Below are 14383 nucleotides of genomic sequence, written 5' to 3'. Positions count from 1 at the left end.
AAGAACTGAATAAATATTAATAACTAAATCATCTAGCTTATCTCTCCTTGAAGGAGACAGAACATGGAAAAGTTAGATTCTTTAGATAAAAATGCTTCCAGGCTCCTCCTTTTTTCAGTTAAGAATAGCTATAAGCCATAGAGTGACATAGTAATAATCAAAAATTGGTAATGAGTCTAGTGTCTGCCAGATGATTACTGTTTGCTATACAGAAATCTGCTCTGGGGAAAAACACTAAGAAAAGTTATCTGTTTGCAGAAAAATGAAAAAATCAAAAGAACTAACGTCAGAAAACAGGTATGTGCTAATTTTCTGTTTGTGCCCCAAGGCAACTGTTAAAGCAGCACAATTTATAAAGGTAGATAAATAGTATGTTAGAAATATTGCCTTCTAGGATCCTGCCTGTCACATGAAGACTTTTTTTTTCAAATCTATTTCTAAATACTAGCATATATAACATATGAAAGTGGCACTTGGTAATACTAAACATTGACTTAACTGGTCCACGCTAACCACTATTTTCAGACCTTCAGAGTGTAGCTGTCAAGGATATTTTTGTCTGACAATGAAATATGGAAAAGCAACTTCTGTTAAATTTCTCTTCAAAATTCACTATCTGATTGCTTGAAGGAGATATAAAAGAAATCTAACTCTTTTTCATAACATGCACATACAAAATCAGTACTTTAAACTACCAAATTCCCAAATATGACAATGGATTAAGGGCATTTCTACCCTAGAGAATGATGTCAGCTTTATGAATCAGTCAATGCAATTCGGAAGAAACATAAAACAGAAAAGCATAAAAATTCTTCAGTAAATTCAAAGTCATTTTAATGGTCATATAAATGCCATAATATAAGTGCTAGATTCTCTGACACATTTAGTGCTACTATTACTTCTAATTCAGAAAGCTTTGCAGGAGAAATTCCACTTGATTCCAAATACTCTGTTTGATTTTTACAAAATCTTAAAAATGTATTCAGGCAATCTACATGAATTAGTTTAACTATTTGTCCAACACTTTCAGGGAGGAATGATGAGGCTAGATTTCATAATGAGTATTTCTCAGCACAGAAAAAAAGGATTTCAGGAGATACAGTACCTGGAAAATATATCTGCAGCTATTTGGCAACATTTTGATAATTAACTGGATTTTCTATCAAGTAAACAAAAAGACTTTTATCTTTGGTGAATCGGTGAATTGTGTTAATGGAGAACAACTGGAATTTTTTAAAAAGCAAGTCTACAAGGACCATAATTCTAGACAAGAAGAAAGCATAAAAAACAAAGAGCCTATATTTGGCTATTCCATACTGATACTAAAATCTTCTGTGCCAATTGTCATATTTACAGTGCAGGACAATAATAGTCTTGGTGTTTCTTGCCTTGTGGTTAAGATTTGAAGAAAAATAATTGTTGGAAGATTTATATATTTATCTTAAACTCCTTCACTTGACTTAACTATTTGTGGGGAACAAGACACTTGTTTTAGGTAACAATTTAATTAAATAAGTTTTTATATAACTCCAAGCTCTTGCAATATTATCATTTTAAACTTACAAAGACCAGTACACACATTTTAAAAATACACTTGTCTTGAATAATTAAATATTTGACATATTACGGCACAATTAAAATCTAGCCTCCAAAATGTCCTCTCTTTACAATACTCCATCAAGAGGTCTTTAACCTTAATTGACGCCAGACAAAAGATTTAAAATTATTGAGGGAGTAGCAAAGAATAGGTATGTAAATAGTCTTGGAATATTTAGGGCACTTTAAGGAAATCTAATGTCATGTTGGGAAATGAAAAGAGAATGTCAAGAAACATCTTAAACAAACAAACAAACAACAACAACAAAAAACAGAATAAGCCATCAAGGCTATCTTCTGAAAGTATCCAACAGAGCCACCACCAAAGTTATCCTGACTAGTTCCTGCTGGGGGCTGCTCCAAAAACTCCTGCAAAAGCTATCCATCTTTTTATTGTGGATGGTTTCCTGGGTGAGACATGAATTCAAAGAAATTTGCAGGGGTGTGTCTTGCTTCCGTCTCCCTCCACGGGAGAGCGATCTGGTTCCTCTCAGGAGCAGCAAGCCCAGAGTTTCTCGGTTGGTCCTGACTCTGAAGGCAGCTGGCAGAGTGTCACTGTGAAAGTTGGTGCCAGATTTAGAGATTGCTGGGGAAGAGCACCGAGCAATGTTTGGCAGTGTTGCAATTTAGAGAAACCTCACGGAAAGAGCTGCACAGTGTGAGATGGGCTCTGTATTTAGCTACCGTGCAGCTCAGACCCCAAATCTTTACCTTTTAAGAAGACAGTTTTACTTCTAGATATTCTTGATTTCCTATTCCAGAGGATCATTTTAAGACAAGCAAGAAAATTAAGTTACATCCTTATAATTATTTGAGAGTGTTAGCTGGGGGTGGTGGGGCAGGGAAGGGAATTTCTTATGCATTCTATTTTTTTTTCCTGGATCTAATGTCTACTATTGTTTCTATGGATTCATATTAAACAAGTGATTCAGCTCTTTTTAATCATATTAAATTCCATATAATTTAATCATTAAATGAACCAGTAAGATTATTCTCAATTTCATGTGTATCATTGCCAGTTGACATAAATAACACAAATGACTTCACATTACAAAAGTATTACATGACTTCTCTGATAGCAAGGGAAAAAAATGGGTTATCTTTTGCTTTACATGGAAGGAAAATATGGACTTCAGTCCTAACAACTAACAACTTTCTACTGGAATCTTTTAACACCAAAGGATCTATCACTTACTCTCAAAATCATAGCCTTTTCCTTTTTTAAATATCAGTTTTGGGGGTAACATAACGCTTCCCTAGAGGGTATTTCACATATATGATCTGAAATAAAAATGTAACATTTCTTTAGCATGCAAATTAGAAAAGGAGGAAAGGAAATTCTATGTCAGACATTACTACCACTTATGCCTTCACAGAAGATACTTCACTTTAGCCTCATGACATCCACTTTAAGGCAGGAAATAAAAACTTAATTCATGATTTCTATTTTATATTTATTTTAAATTTCTATTCTAGACATAGTCAACCTTCTGCCACCAGTTTAACAATGTTGAAAGGTGGGATCCCAGGGAGCTGGAAGGAGTGGAAAGTGGGATTTGCCCATTCTTTTGGCCAGATACACAGAATAATTTTAGGTAAAACAAGCCATGATTTTTTACTACCTGGAAAACACGCCTGAATTTGCCAATATTTGCCATAAACTCTGTGTCTCAATTTGTTCACTGATGCCACTTTATTCATCTGATTTCATGCTCTCGTTAAAGCTCCTAGATCTCTGCCTGGGGTTGGAGAGCCACAGGTACAGATTAAGACTGATATACATATTCGTAATATAATTATAATTATGCTCAAGTCAGAAAAGCCTAATCTGGAGGGAGAGGTAGGATTTATAAGACATGGAATAAGGGAGGTTGGTGATTTCTGGGAATAAGTATATAGGAATATAAGCATATGATCCTTGCTTATGTCAAGTCCATGTTCCTATTTAAAGGCAGTTTTGTGCTTTCCATTTTCTGTTCTGATAAAATACAGCTTCCTTGCAGGACCTGGAGCCATTCTCCCATTTCCAGAAAACAAACAAACAAACAAACAAATCTTTAAATGTATTTCTTCTTGAACTTTCAATTTGGCCTGATAAAGACAAGGCTCTTAGCAACTTTCACCTTTCTCCCTTAAATGTTTGTCCTTTTGAGTAAGCTGAAAAATCTTAGAATCAACAATTCCCTAACCCTCCCTCCCTGGACCACTCACTAATTCTATGAAATTTATTGAACTTCTTCATGACGTGATACACAGTGGCCTTTTACCATGATCACTGGACACCTCAATGAGAAAGCTGTTAAATATCCCTTAATGCTGTGCACTCAAATGTTGTCAGTATTGTCTTTCTCTTGAGGCTACAGTTATAACCACGTTTTCAAAAAAACATTCTAGTGTCTAGGATCCTATCATATGCTTTATGCCTCCAGGTACCCCAGATGGTCCCAGAGAAGACTACTCTATATTCACCACAGGCTCCATTCCATAGAAACCACATGCCTAGTAATCTCTCCTCATCTTCCTTTATTTGAAACTTTTACTTCCTTAATCCTTTGACCCCATTTTTGCCCTAGGACCCATTACTTTCTGAGGTCTCCTATCTCCCACTCCCTCATCTCCAAAGACTAACTGGAACTCCTGCCTTCCCTCATTAAGGAAGTGCACAGACACACACTGCCGTACTAATGAGTCATACCTAATTTCTCTGTAAATGGTAAGGCTTGGAGATTCATGCAACTCTCCACCAGAACTATAGCATATGCAATATGACCTCTTTTTAAAAGGCTGTCTAGTTAACATTTATTTTTCTAATGGTTTGGGGAGAATATCGGTTTTAGATGAGATCGGTAAGGATGCTTGTCTGTTTTATGTATTCATTGTCATGTACTTGTAAATCATTTTGTTTATCTGTATTCTTTATGGAAATAAGACCAAATTGGAAATTGGAAGGGAAAAAAAGGCAGAGGGGAATGAGAGGAAGAGAGGAGGGAAAGAAAGAAAAAGCTGTTCATGTTTATTTCAAGCACTTTGTTACAAAATCACTTCACGGGTTTGGATGAAGATTCTGAGACCTCATCTGGTGCAGCCTAACCTCCTGCCGGTGCTGGGGGAAGAAAAAAGAGGATCTTGGCCCTTCTATTGCCACTACCCAGCAGCCACAGGACCCTCACCTACTGATACAACAAAGTCATCTATTTAAGCACTTGCCTTTTCCCTTCCATTTAGTGAAAGGGTTTTATTGTAGCTTATTTTGTATCACAATCTTGTTATTTTCCCCCTCTGACATTAAGCTGTAAGATTGTCTTAGAGCCAAGCACAGCCAGAGACAGGAGAGATGAGAAGAATGTGCAGGCACCAAGAAAGCGGTTTCCTAGCAACAGTAACTATTTCAAAGGTTTCATAACTTGTGTAGTTTGAATTTCCATAGCAATGTGGGGAATAGTAAATAGTAGATGTCGTTATGGGCTTAATGCAAATGAATTCTAATCAAGAAATGACGAATAAAAGAAGGAAGCATCTATATTTATTCTATTACATTCTGTCTTATAAGGTATTATACATATTAGCTTCCAAGATCTATGTTTTGTTGCTGAAAGTAATGTGTGGTGAATCGTTTGGTTTAATTTTTTTCTTCTTATTCCCTCCTCCTTTTGTTTTCTCTTTTGTCAGAGGTACCCACTAAAGCAATTCAATAGAGAAAGTTGCTCCAGAAGAAGAAGCTGTATTTTCAAGATTACAAATTTTATGATATTTAAATATTGAGATGTCAATCTGGAGGTCACAACAAATTGTTATGCAAATAATCAATTTGCTTCTTTTTTTTAATGTTGAATATAATTGAGTTGACAATAACAAAGTGATCATTTCTCCCTTCCCTTCTGACTTGAAATGATTTGGTTTTAAAATTGGATCCACTAAAAGCAAAGGCACATTTAGAATAAATCAAGCCCATACATATCACATTTAAAATGCCAGTTATACTATTTAGTTTCTTTTCTCCTTCTTAAACTGCAAGGCTATATTCCTCCCCTGTGTACACCCACCTCCTTCACAGGAAGACTGCAAAAGTAAATATAGGAAAAGGCTTTTGAATTCATATTGAAAGAATCATTAAAGACTACAAATGACCAAATTATGTTACTGCGTGTCAAAAATACACATAAATAAAAATATGTATATTTGTATTCAGTCTCTCTCTAAATCAAAGGAAATATTTCTTACATTGCTTATACATTTTTTAATAAAGAAAACCCATACAAATCATATTGGATTATTGTGAAAAATGTTTTAAAGTGAAAAAAGCAGTAAAGGGAAAATTGTATTCCCAAAATCACCTATGGGATTATCAGGTAGTTTGATAGGAGTCATTACCCAGTATTTTATAGGTAGCTAGCTAGACAATTTTCTTTGGTGTATTTTTATGGAACTTTTGTTCACAGGAGACACTGGGAATATGGGGAGATGCTCCTCATCTCTTGGACTGTGGTTAATGTTAGCGCAGTGTGACCACAGGTAATATGAGACAGACCTATTGCTGGTGTGTTAGGTGACATATAGGTAAAAGATCAAAAAGATTCCTCTGAACCCAGTGAAGCCATCTTATGATGTGGTCCTCGGGATTTGCAAAACCCTTTTAAACAAGGTTCTTTTGGTTTTTCAGTAAAAACTTCCCTTGAGAAAGTCTGAAAGGGACTTGCCCTATAACTGAAATCTGCTCTGTGTACGTATAGCAGTGTTACAGGATATTTTTAAGGTCAATGCAAAAATAATGGATGTGTGATTTTTCGATTTCGGTGTTGGAATGAGAATTATGACACTACTATTAATTTATCAGCTATAAAACTATTCAATTTAAACTAATCATTGAAAATGCAATAATAACAGGGCCAATATTCATATTTTTATTTCCTACTAAAACAGCAAACTTATATTTACAGACATCTATTTTAGCAGAAGCATTTATTATGTGATTTGATTTAATTACCCTTAAATCATATTTTTCATATTTTTTAGAGTTATTAGTCCAATTAGCAAGTATGGAAAAGTTCTGATGGAAATATATTTTTGTGCCAAATATTTTTTTTCATGTAAACTGCAAAACTTTGATAATAATCCATCAAAATATCCGGCACTTAAAAAACCCAAATACTTTTTATCATAGCCTAGGACTATATAAAAAGCTTATTTCTGAAGAAAAAGGGAGGCTTGTTTAGAGATGGGACACTTTTCTTCTCTTTAAGACCCACTGTGTTAAATAAATTACATAAATACATTATGTATCTTGATTAAAACCCGCAACTGTTCATTCTTAATCAATAAAAAATGCATCATGTGTCTATTCACTTAGAACAATTTGTTACATAAACATATTACAGATAATATTAATGCAGAAGACCCACAAGATAGCTATAGTTGGAGAATAACAAAGCCCTAAGTTATTCAATTTCCCTTTTACTTAAATTTGGTCTACAAAGTATTGAATACTTTCAAGATTTTTAATGCTGATATCCTAAATAGAAATTTAGGATGAGGGAATTAAAAGGCTTGGCAATTATAAGCTACATTGTTGTTGTTGTTTTTAAGATTTTATTTATTTACTCATGAGAGACAGAGAGGCAGAGACATAGGCAGAGGGAGAAGCAGGTTCCCTGCAAGGAGCCCAATGCAGGACTTGATCCCAGGACCCCAGGATGACACCCTGAGCCAAAGGCAGACGCACAATCACTGAGCCACCCAGGCGTCCCAGCATCAGGTTTTTCAATGATGAAATATTGCCTCCTTTGCAATGTGAAGTCACTCTTCTTTTCATCATATAATGTTCTAGGAATACACATATGGGTTTATTGCTGACATCTGTACCTTACTGAAGTAGCTCAGAAATATTGTTCTCTCCATCTGGTAAATCAGGTAAAAACCTTTGGTTACTTTCACATATCACGGTAAAAACTGTGTGGTGTGTAGTCATATGCACACGAGTCTTTCTGCAATGTGCACATCATAATGAAGTTCTCAAACAAGCTGGCTAATGCAAAGTGACAGTGTGGACCATTTCCTCAAAATTACCAGCATGGCACTGTGTCATTGTGTTTTAGTCACCAACATCCCCAGAGTAAACACTAAAATGACTCATAAACCTTGTAAATACAGTGTCAGTGCTTGCAAGCACTCAGCATAATTTTTGCACTGGTTGAAAAACAGTATTTGCTCCCTAAACAACTCACGTCCGACATCTATTGCTGCTCAGTGGATTTGGTGCAGGCTAGGGTCTCAATTCACGAAGGAGGACTTGTTTTCCTCACTGCTGACAATAAATCTCAACCATGACCTGAGGAAATGCTGTGATTATAGATCTACAGTTCCAGGGGACAATCACTGCCTTTTGTGTTTCATTGTGTACATTATTTTTTTGGTATTTTCTAAGTATAAACATCCATCTCAGAATCATTTACCTTTAGCAACCTTAATATAGTATAGAGATACAATAACTCTTCAGTAATCTTCAACATTTTCTATCTAAAATGAAATTAGTTTAAGGATGAAGGAATGGGATACACTGTGTGCAGAGCATGAGTTTGGGAATGGGTTTAAGAGATATCATTGTATTATGATTATGAACTATGCCTCTCAAAAATATGCCACCCCACCCTCTTATCCACCAATGTTTCTAAAGGACTTCTCTCACCTAATGATGTCTCTTGAATATACTTTCCCTGGTTCCCGGCACCCCCAGGAGCATCTTCTCTCCACAGTCCGTTTTAACTGTCACTTTCATGGACCAAGGAGCCCTCTTGAACTTTGCCTTAAAGATTCCCCTTTAGCTTTAACTTTCCAATGGTTGTCTTTAGGGAGATGATTTTAATTTGAAGATATTAACATAAAAGATCTTATTGGTTAATAAGGAAAATATTCATCTAACCATCATCCCTCTCTCTGTCGGAGTAATTCTCTTTCCTCTTACCTCTCGCCGAAGAATGCAGTGGACCATGACTATCACAAAGCCTTGCAATGAATCAAACACAGCAAAAAGTATTTGAAACAATATGGAGCGTTTGTCTGTCATGGCCAGAACTGCAGACATCCACGTCAGAGCCAGAAGGGGCAACACCACACAGGAACTCCACAGAGACGCCCTGTTGAGAGACCCAGAGAGCAACATTACGTAGCTGCATGTCACGCCCCAGGCAATCTCCAAACCCCCGTCCAACAAAGCATTCTTGTATGTGGCACCAAGACCGTTAACTTGGAAACCATAAAGCAGAGAACACTGGATAATTTTATTTATTTTTTTATAGCCAATCCCACAATAGTTATAAAGGCAGTTGCCAATTATAAGTATTTAAGTATGCTCTTAGCTCCAATATTAGCAAACATGATATTTTTTTTCCACAATACCATTTTCTCACATGCACTGTAAAAGATTTGTAACAAGAAGATGTAAATGATTGGGACTAACATGGCGTTACTGGCGGTGGTGGCTGACAAAGCTGTTGTTGAAACTACTCCACACTTGGCACATTTGAGCGTCAAACCGCTATGAGGCTCACTCATCTGACTGCAAACAAACAGAACACCCACAAAAAGAACAAAATATTGAATTTTCACCAAAAAAAGTTGCCGCTGCAAGTTAGCTTTTAAAAACGATTTCATGCAGAAAAGTTTATTTATCAAAGATGAATGCTCTAGGTGGTTTTAATGATGCAATTACACTACACATTATTTTTGTAATATTTACCTTTTAATTAGATGGGCCTTTGTGGCACGCAAAGCATATTTCCATCAATTACACCATAAATGGCCCTGTGTCTATGGTTCACAATTGTCCAATACACTGAGTTAAACATAAGCATGTGATTGTGTAGACATACAGTGAAAACCCTTTATTCAGACCCCTGATTATCAAACACACCAGAACTCCTGACTTCAAAGATTTTCATTATCATTTGCAGAAGGAAAAATCTTCTGAAATGTAAACATGTATCTCAGAAGTCCAATATAAGAAGATATATATTTTAGGTCTTTAATCATTTGTGGGAGAAATAGTCTTTATCTCAACGGATTCATATTTTGAAATTTCTCACAGCATCAATGAATCATCTACACTATATTATCTACACTATATTATTTTAGGATGATCTGAATATAGGGGCTGATAAAATTTGATGAAATATTACTTTATAATAAAAGGGGTGATATTTTAATGCTTTAATAAAACACATTTAACATTAAGTTTAAAATATTCTTTCTGAACATTTTTTCATAAATTTCAATCCAACAGCATTTAAATGGTCTATTCTAGTCTGGAGGATTTCGCAGGTAAACTTGGATTCAAATAATTCAGATTCAACCTACTATATCATAGAAGCAAAGGCATGCTACACAAAAAACTTTGTGTACATTTTACTTTAGAAAAGAGTCCCTTGAAAATGACTGGTTTATTAGAACATAACTCTCTTACGAAAAATCAAAAAGAAATTACTTGAATCAAAGTTCAAAACATTTGAAATAATTTTCTGTGGTACACTTTTCTTGTCCATTCTTTTGTGGTGCTAATGTCTAAAATACGTTTTCCCAGTAGGTCTTTTTAAAAACAATATTTAGTGGACATGTATGTAACAAAATTGGCAAAACAGAAAAAAATCATAAGATGATCATAATTCAGAATATCTGGTTTCTTTTAAAGAAATGCACATGTTTTCAAATAGTGCTTGGATGAGACAATAAATCTGTAAGCTATTAAGTAAGTAGATTTATTGACCAGTAGACCCCCGGAGAAAAATCAAAGCTTTTAGAGTTAGATATGAGGGAAAGAAATATGATACTAAATCATTCATTTTACTGATTCAACCCATGACATGTGTCCTAGCACATGTGACCAAATTTTTCACAATAACAAATAAGTAATACTCTATCTAGCTTGGATCATGAGTGTCTCAATGGGCAAGCCATTGTGTTTGAAACTACTCCCAAAGGAATACCTACCGACAGCAGTATTCTCCACAGTGGCTGCACATCAGATATGCAGATCTGATGCACATCTGATGTGTGTGTGTATATATATATATATATCTCATACCCCAAAGGCTCCAATTCAATGGGGCTCAGGTGTCTGTGCCTTTTTGTTAAAGATAGTTATTTATTTATTTATTTATTTATTTATTTATTTAGAGTGAATGAGGGAGAGAGAGAGAGAGAGAGAGAGAATGAATGGTGGAGGAGAGATAAAAAAGGAAGGAGAAGGAGAGAGAATCTCAAGCAGACTCTACCCCGAGTGCAGAACCCACCGTAGGGCTCCATCTTCCCACCTTAAGATCATGACTAGAGCCAAAACCAAGAGTTGGATGCTTAACCGACTAAGCCACCCAGTGCCCTGGGCATCTGTGTTTTTTAAAGCTCCACAGATTATTATGAGAAAAGCAGGAATGCACACAATTGCACTATTATATATTTGATATCTTCAATTTTGCTAAGCTCCATCAGACTAATATTTAAAAAATATGACTGATCTATTGTTTCTTTTTTCAGAGTAGATATGCTATTTGGTATTTGTGCTTTGAACACAAATGTAGCTATCTTTCTCAATTTAGGAATACTGTCTCTAGGCTCTAAAATAAAATTGAAAAGCTAAAAATGACTAAAAATTAATTTTATTTTAGTACACAATATAAGCAAGTGTTTTAGCCCTAAGAAAAACTAATTTGGCCTAAGTATGGGCTTTCCCGAAAACAAATTTTAAGCCATTATTCGAAATGCTTATTTCTCTTTGAGATTGATTTGTGATGGACTAAAATGCCTATATGTACTTCCCTTAGAGCTAACTGTCGAAAACTATGCTTGATGTTAACTGGTTGGACACTTTTGGAATTCTATTCTTAGATATATATGGAACAGAGGAATGATAGGTTACCCAGGGAGATAGAATATTTTCCCTAGTTTGTATGAGTGCTACGGAAATAATATAGTATGAAGAACACATCGTCTAAGTGCTAAACAAGGTTGCTGCAATGGGCAATAAAATATTATTTCTTTGTTACAGGAAAAGTATACATTTATAAAATAAAAAATGCTAATAGTTAAAAAAAATTTAATTTCCCATAAGTTCAAATGTTACCCTAACTACCAGGGCACCAACATGGTCATTTCACCTAGGTTATTCTGTCTGCTTCTGTGGGGTCTTGGAGTCTACTAGCTTCCTTTCCAAACCTTATTTTTCTTTGCTTAGAAAACAACAACAACAACAACAACAACAACAACAAACTTCCCTGATGTGTTCATTATTGCTACTACATAAAATTCCCTTACAAGAAAATATTCCCTTTCCCTTTGGAAAAAGTTCATATTTGTACAAGACCCTGGTAGTTTCCTTAACTTAAGGAAGATGAGGTAAAGCAATTTAAAATAGTAGATATGAAAGTTCCATTGCAAAAAAAAAAAAAAAAAAAAGAAAGAAAGAAAAAGAAAAAGAAAAAAGAAAAAGAGAAAAAATTGAAATATTATGCTTGAGATATTTGTTAACAAGAAAAATAGTCATATTTGAATATGTATGCCACTTTATCTTTTCTTTCTTTTCAGTTATTTTGTATAAGATGTATTAATTGCAATCAATCCCTCTGGTAAATATATTTCATGTATTAGAATAACAATATAATTGAATATTATAAAACTTGTCAAGCTAGTGTATTATTTCTTAAATATTCATTCATTCTTTTCTTTATAAATATTTATTAAACATGAACTATTGCTTGACAGTTTCTGATAATTAATTATAAAAAGGAGAAAGCAAACAAAAAAATGGGAAGAGGTACATATTGATTCTAGATAATAAACAATGTTTCAAAAAACAATACTTGATATCTATATATTTCAACTTGAAATGGTCAACATTTATAATTAGGAGCATAAATTTTTAAATTAATTAGCTTCATGTTCAATGTTTCTTTAGTTAATTCTGATTACTTATTGTTCACTAAAGTCTTTATGACTGTCTTCACTGATTCTCTGTGGGCTAAAATTAACTTTAAATACTTATACCTTCAATTACACTTCAAAATAGTAAATTTCAATCGATACACACTTAAGCAAAAATTGCATTTTTATATTATAGAAAAAGTTCTTAAAACCTAAAATCATAAAAAACCCTCAAATCATTAACTTGTTAATAATTCTTTTCCACTTTGAATAGTAACCAGCATTCCGCTTTTATAACACATATTATCATTTCTATTTCTCCAGCAATGGCCTTTGAACTAGAAAACCATAGATTCAATTTTTCCAGTAAAGCGGATGTAACTTCTAATAATATTTTCATAAAGAGATGTTTTAAAATTAATACATGGATTAAAGTGGATAATTTCTAAATTCATAACGTGACAATGCTGTTATTTCTCTTAAATGTATGTCATCTCTTACAGAGAACTATGTAAATCAAACTGGATATTATATATAAAGCAATTAAATGAGAAAAATATTGATGGCAAATTTAATAAATCATTAGCATTATACTCATTCTGATGTTCTCATCTCTCTCTCCCTCTTTTTTTTTTTTTTGACCACAACGTCATGAATGGTGGAATCTCAGAATCCCTTGACTGACATAAGTCAAGATCATTTGAAAACAATCTGTTTTCTTCATTTAAGTCATAACAGTAGCCACCATTTGCTGATTGAGTTCTTGTTATTTGTTATCTAATATATTCTTTGTACACATTATATTTCATATACTCTACCATGAGTCAGAAATGATTATCCCCATCTTATAGGTGAGAAGACTGAATTCCAGAATAACTAAGTAACATGCCCAAAGACACACATAGCCAGTAAATTGTAGAGCTAGATATTGAGTATGCCTTTGTTTAAAAATATTTTTTACCTCAAAGCTTTATCCTAACCATATATATATGGTATATATACCATATATATATGTATACAGACCCACAGACACACAAATTTATGCCACTAGTGGTAGAACTGAGTTTCTATACTTCGTATTCACTATGATAAATTTATTCCTACACGATTAATATAGACAGAAATACTGAAGCTATTGCTCCAATTCCAACCATACACAGAAGACTACAAGAGTAATAGTGTGAAAGCTTCAAGTTCAAATGGTATAGAAAGCTCAGTGTCTGTGCAAGTTCAAGTTTACCTAGTTAAAGTTGCAATGGAGATTTATCTGAAGTGGAAAAAAAAGTCTCTTAAGTGGGAAGTGACACCCCTCCTTTGGAAGGAACCTCCAATGATATTTTTATTACATCATTGCAGTTCTAAAGCTTGATATGAATGATATCAATTTATAATATTTGAAGAATTAAAGCTAGTCTTTTACTAGGTGGAACAAAACCTAGATTACCATATAAATCACTGTATAGATTATAGAAACATAAAGGACTTAAAATTCTCACTGGTCAGTGATCAAATCCTGTGACTGTTAAATAATAGCATAAATTATTAAAGAAATAACAACTGTAGGATAAGTTTTGGATGAAAGTCCTGTTAAACAGAAAGGAGAGAGATATAAAGTTTTATAAGAAAAAATACAAAGGGAAATTCAAAAGCATTAATATTTCGTTCAAATTTCTACAAATTTATGTGAGGTGGTGACCATGTAACCTTACAAAGCTGCTATCAACCTGCTTATGAAATGTTATTAGCCATTAAGTGTGGTGATATCACACTTTTAGACAGTAAAGTTAAAGAAGATGCTTTTCTAAATTTTATAAGTGCTTAAAATGTACAAGTGAAAATTATGAATAAGTCTTCCTAGCAAGTTATAGTCAAAACATCATAA

General features: G+C 34.0%; 1 protein-coding gene across 4 annotated transcripts in view; it reads right to left on the bottom strand.

The window, feature by feature from the left end:
• The window catches only part of ADGRB3 (adhesion G protein-coupled receptor B3), a 717179-nt gene that overhangs the window by 46712 nt on the left and 656084 nt on the right, over window positions 1–14383 (bottom strand). For 3 of the 4 annotated variants that reach the window (XM_025444944.3, XM_025444946.3, XM_025444945.3), the window contains 2 exons: window positions 9050–9148; window positions 8555–8726 (listed from right to left, as the gene is read on the bottom strand). In XM_025444944.3, coding sequence (XP_025300729.1) covers window positions 8555–8726; window positions 9050–9148 — 271 coding nt within the window. The remainder of the gene's footprint in view (window positions 1–8554; window positions 8727–9049; window positions 9149–14383) is intronic. The other variant, XM_025444947.3, reaches the window with a different exon arrangement.

This window comes from Canis lupus, chromosome 12, assembly GCF_003254725.2.
Source record: "Canis lupus dingo isolate Sandy chromosome 12, ASM325472v2, whole genome shotgun sequence".
Taxonomy (NCBI): Eukaryota; Metazoa; Chordata; class Mammalia; order Carnivora; family Canidae; genus Canis; species Canis lupus.
This window is presented reverse-complemented; position numbering and strand designations above follow the sequence as displayed.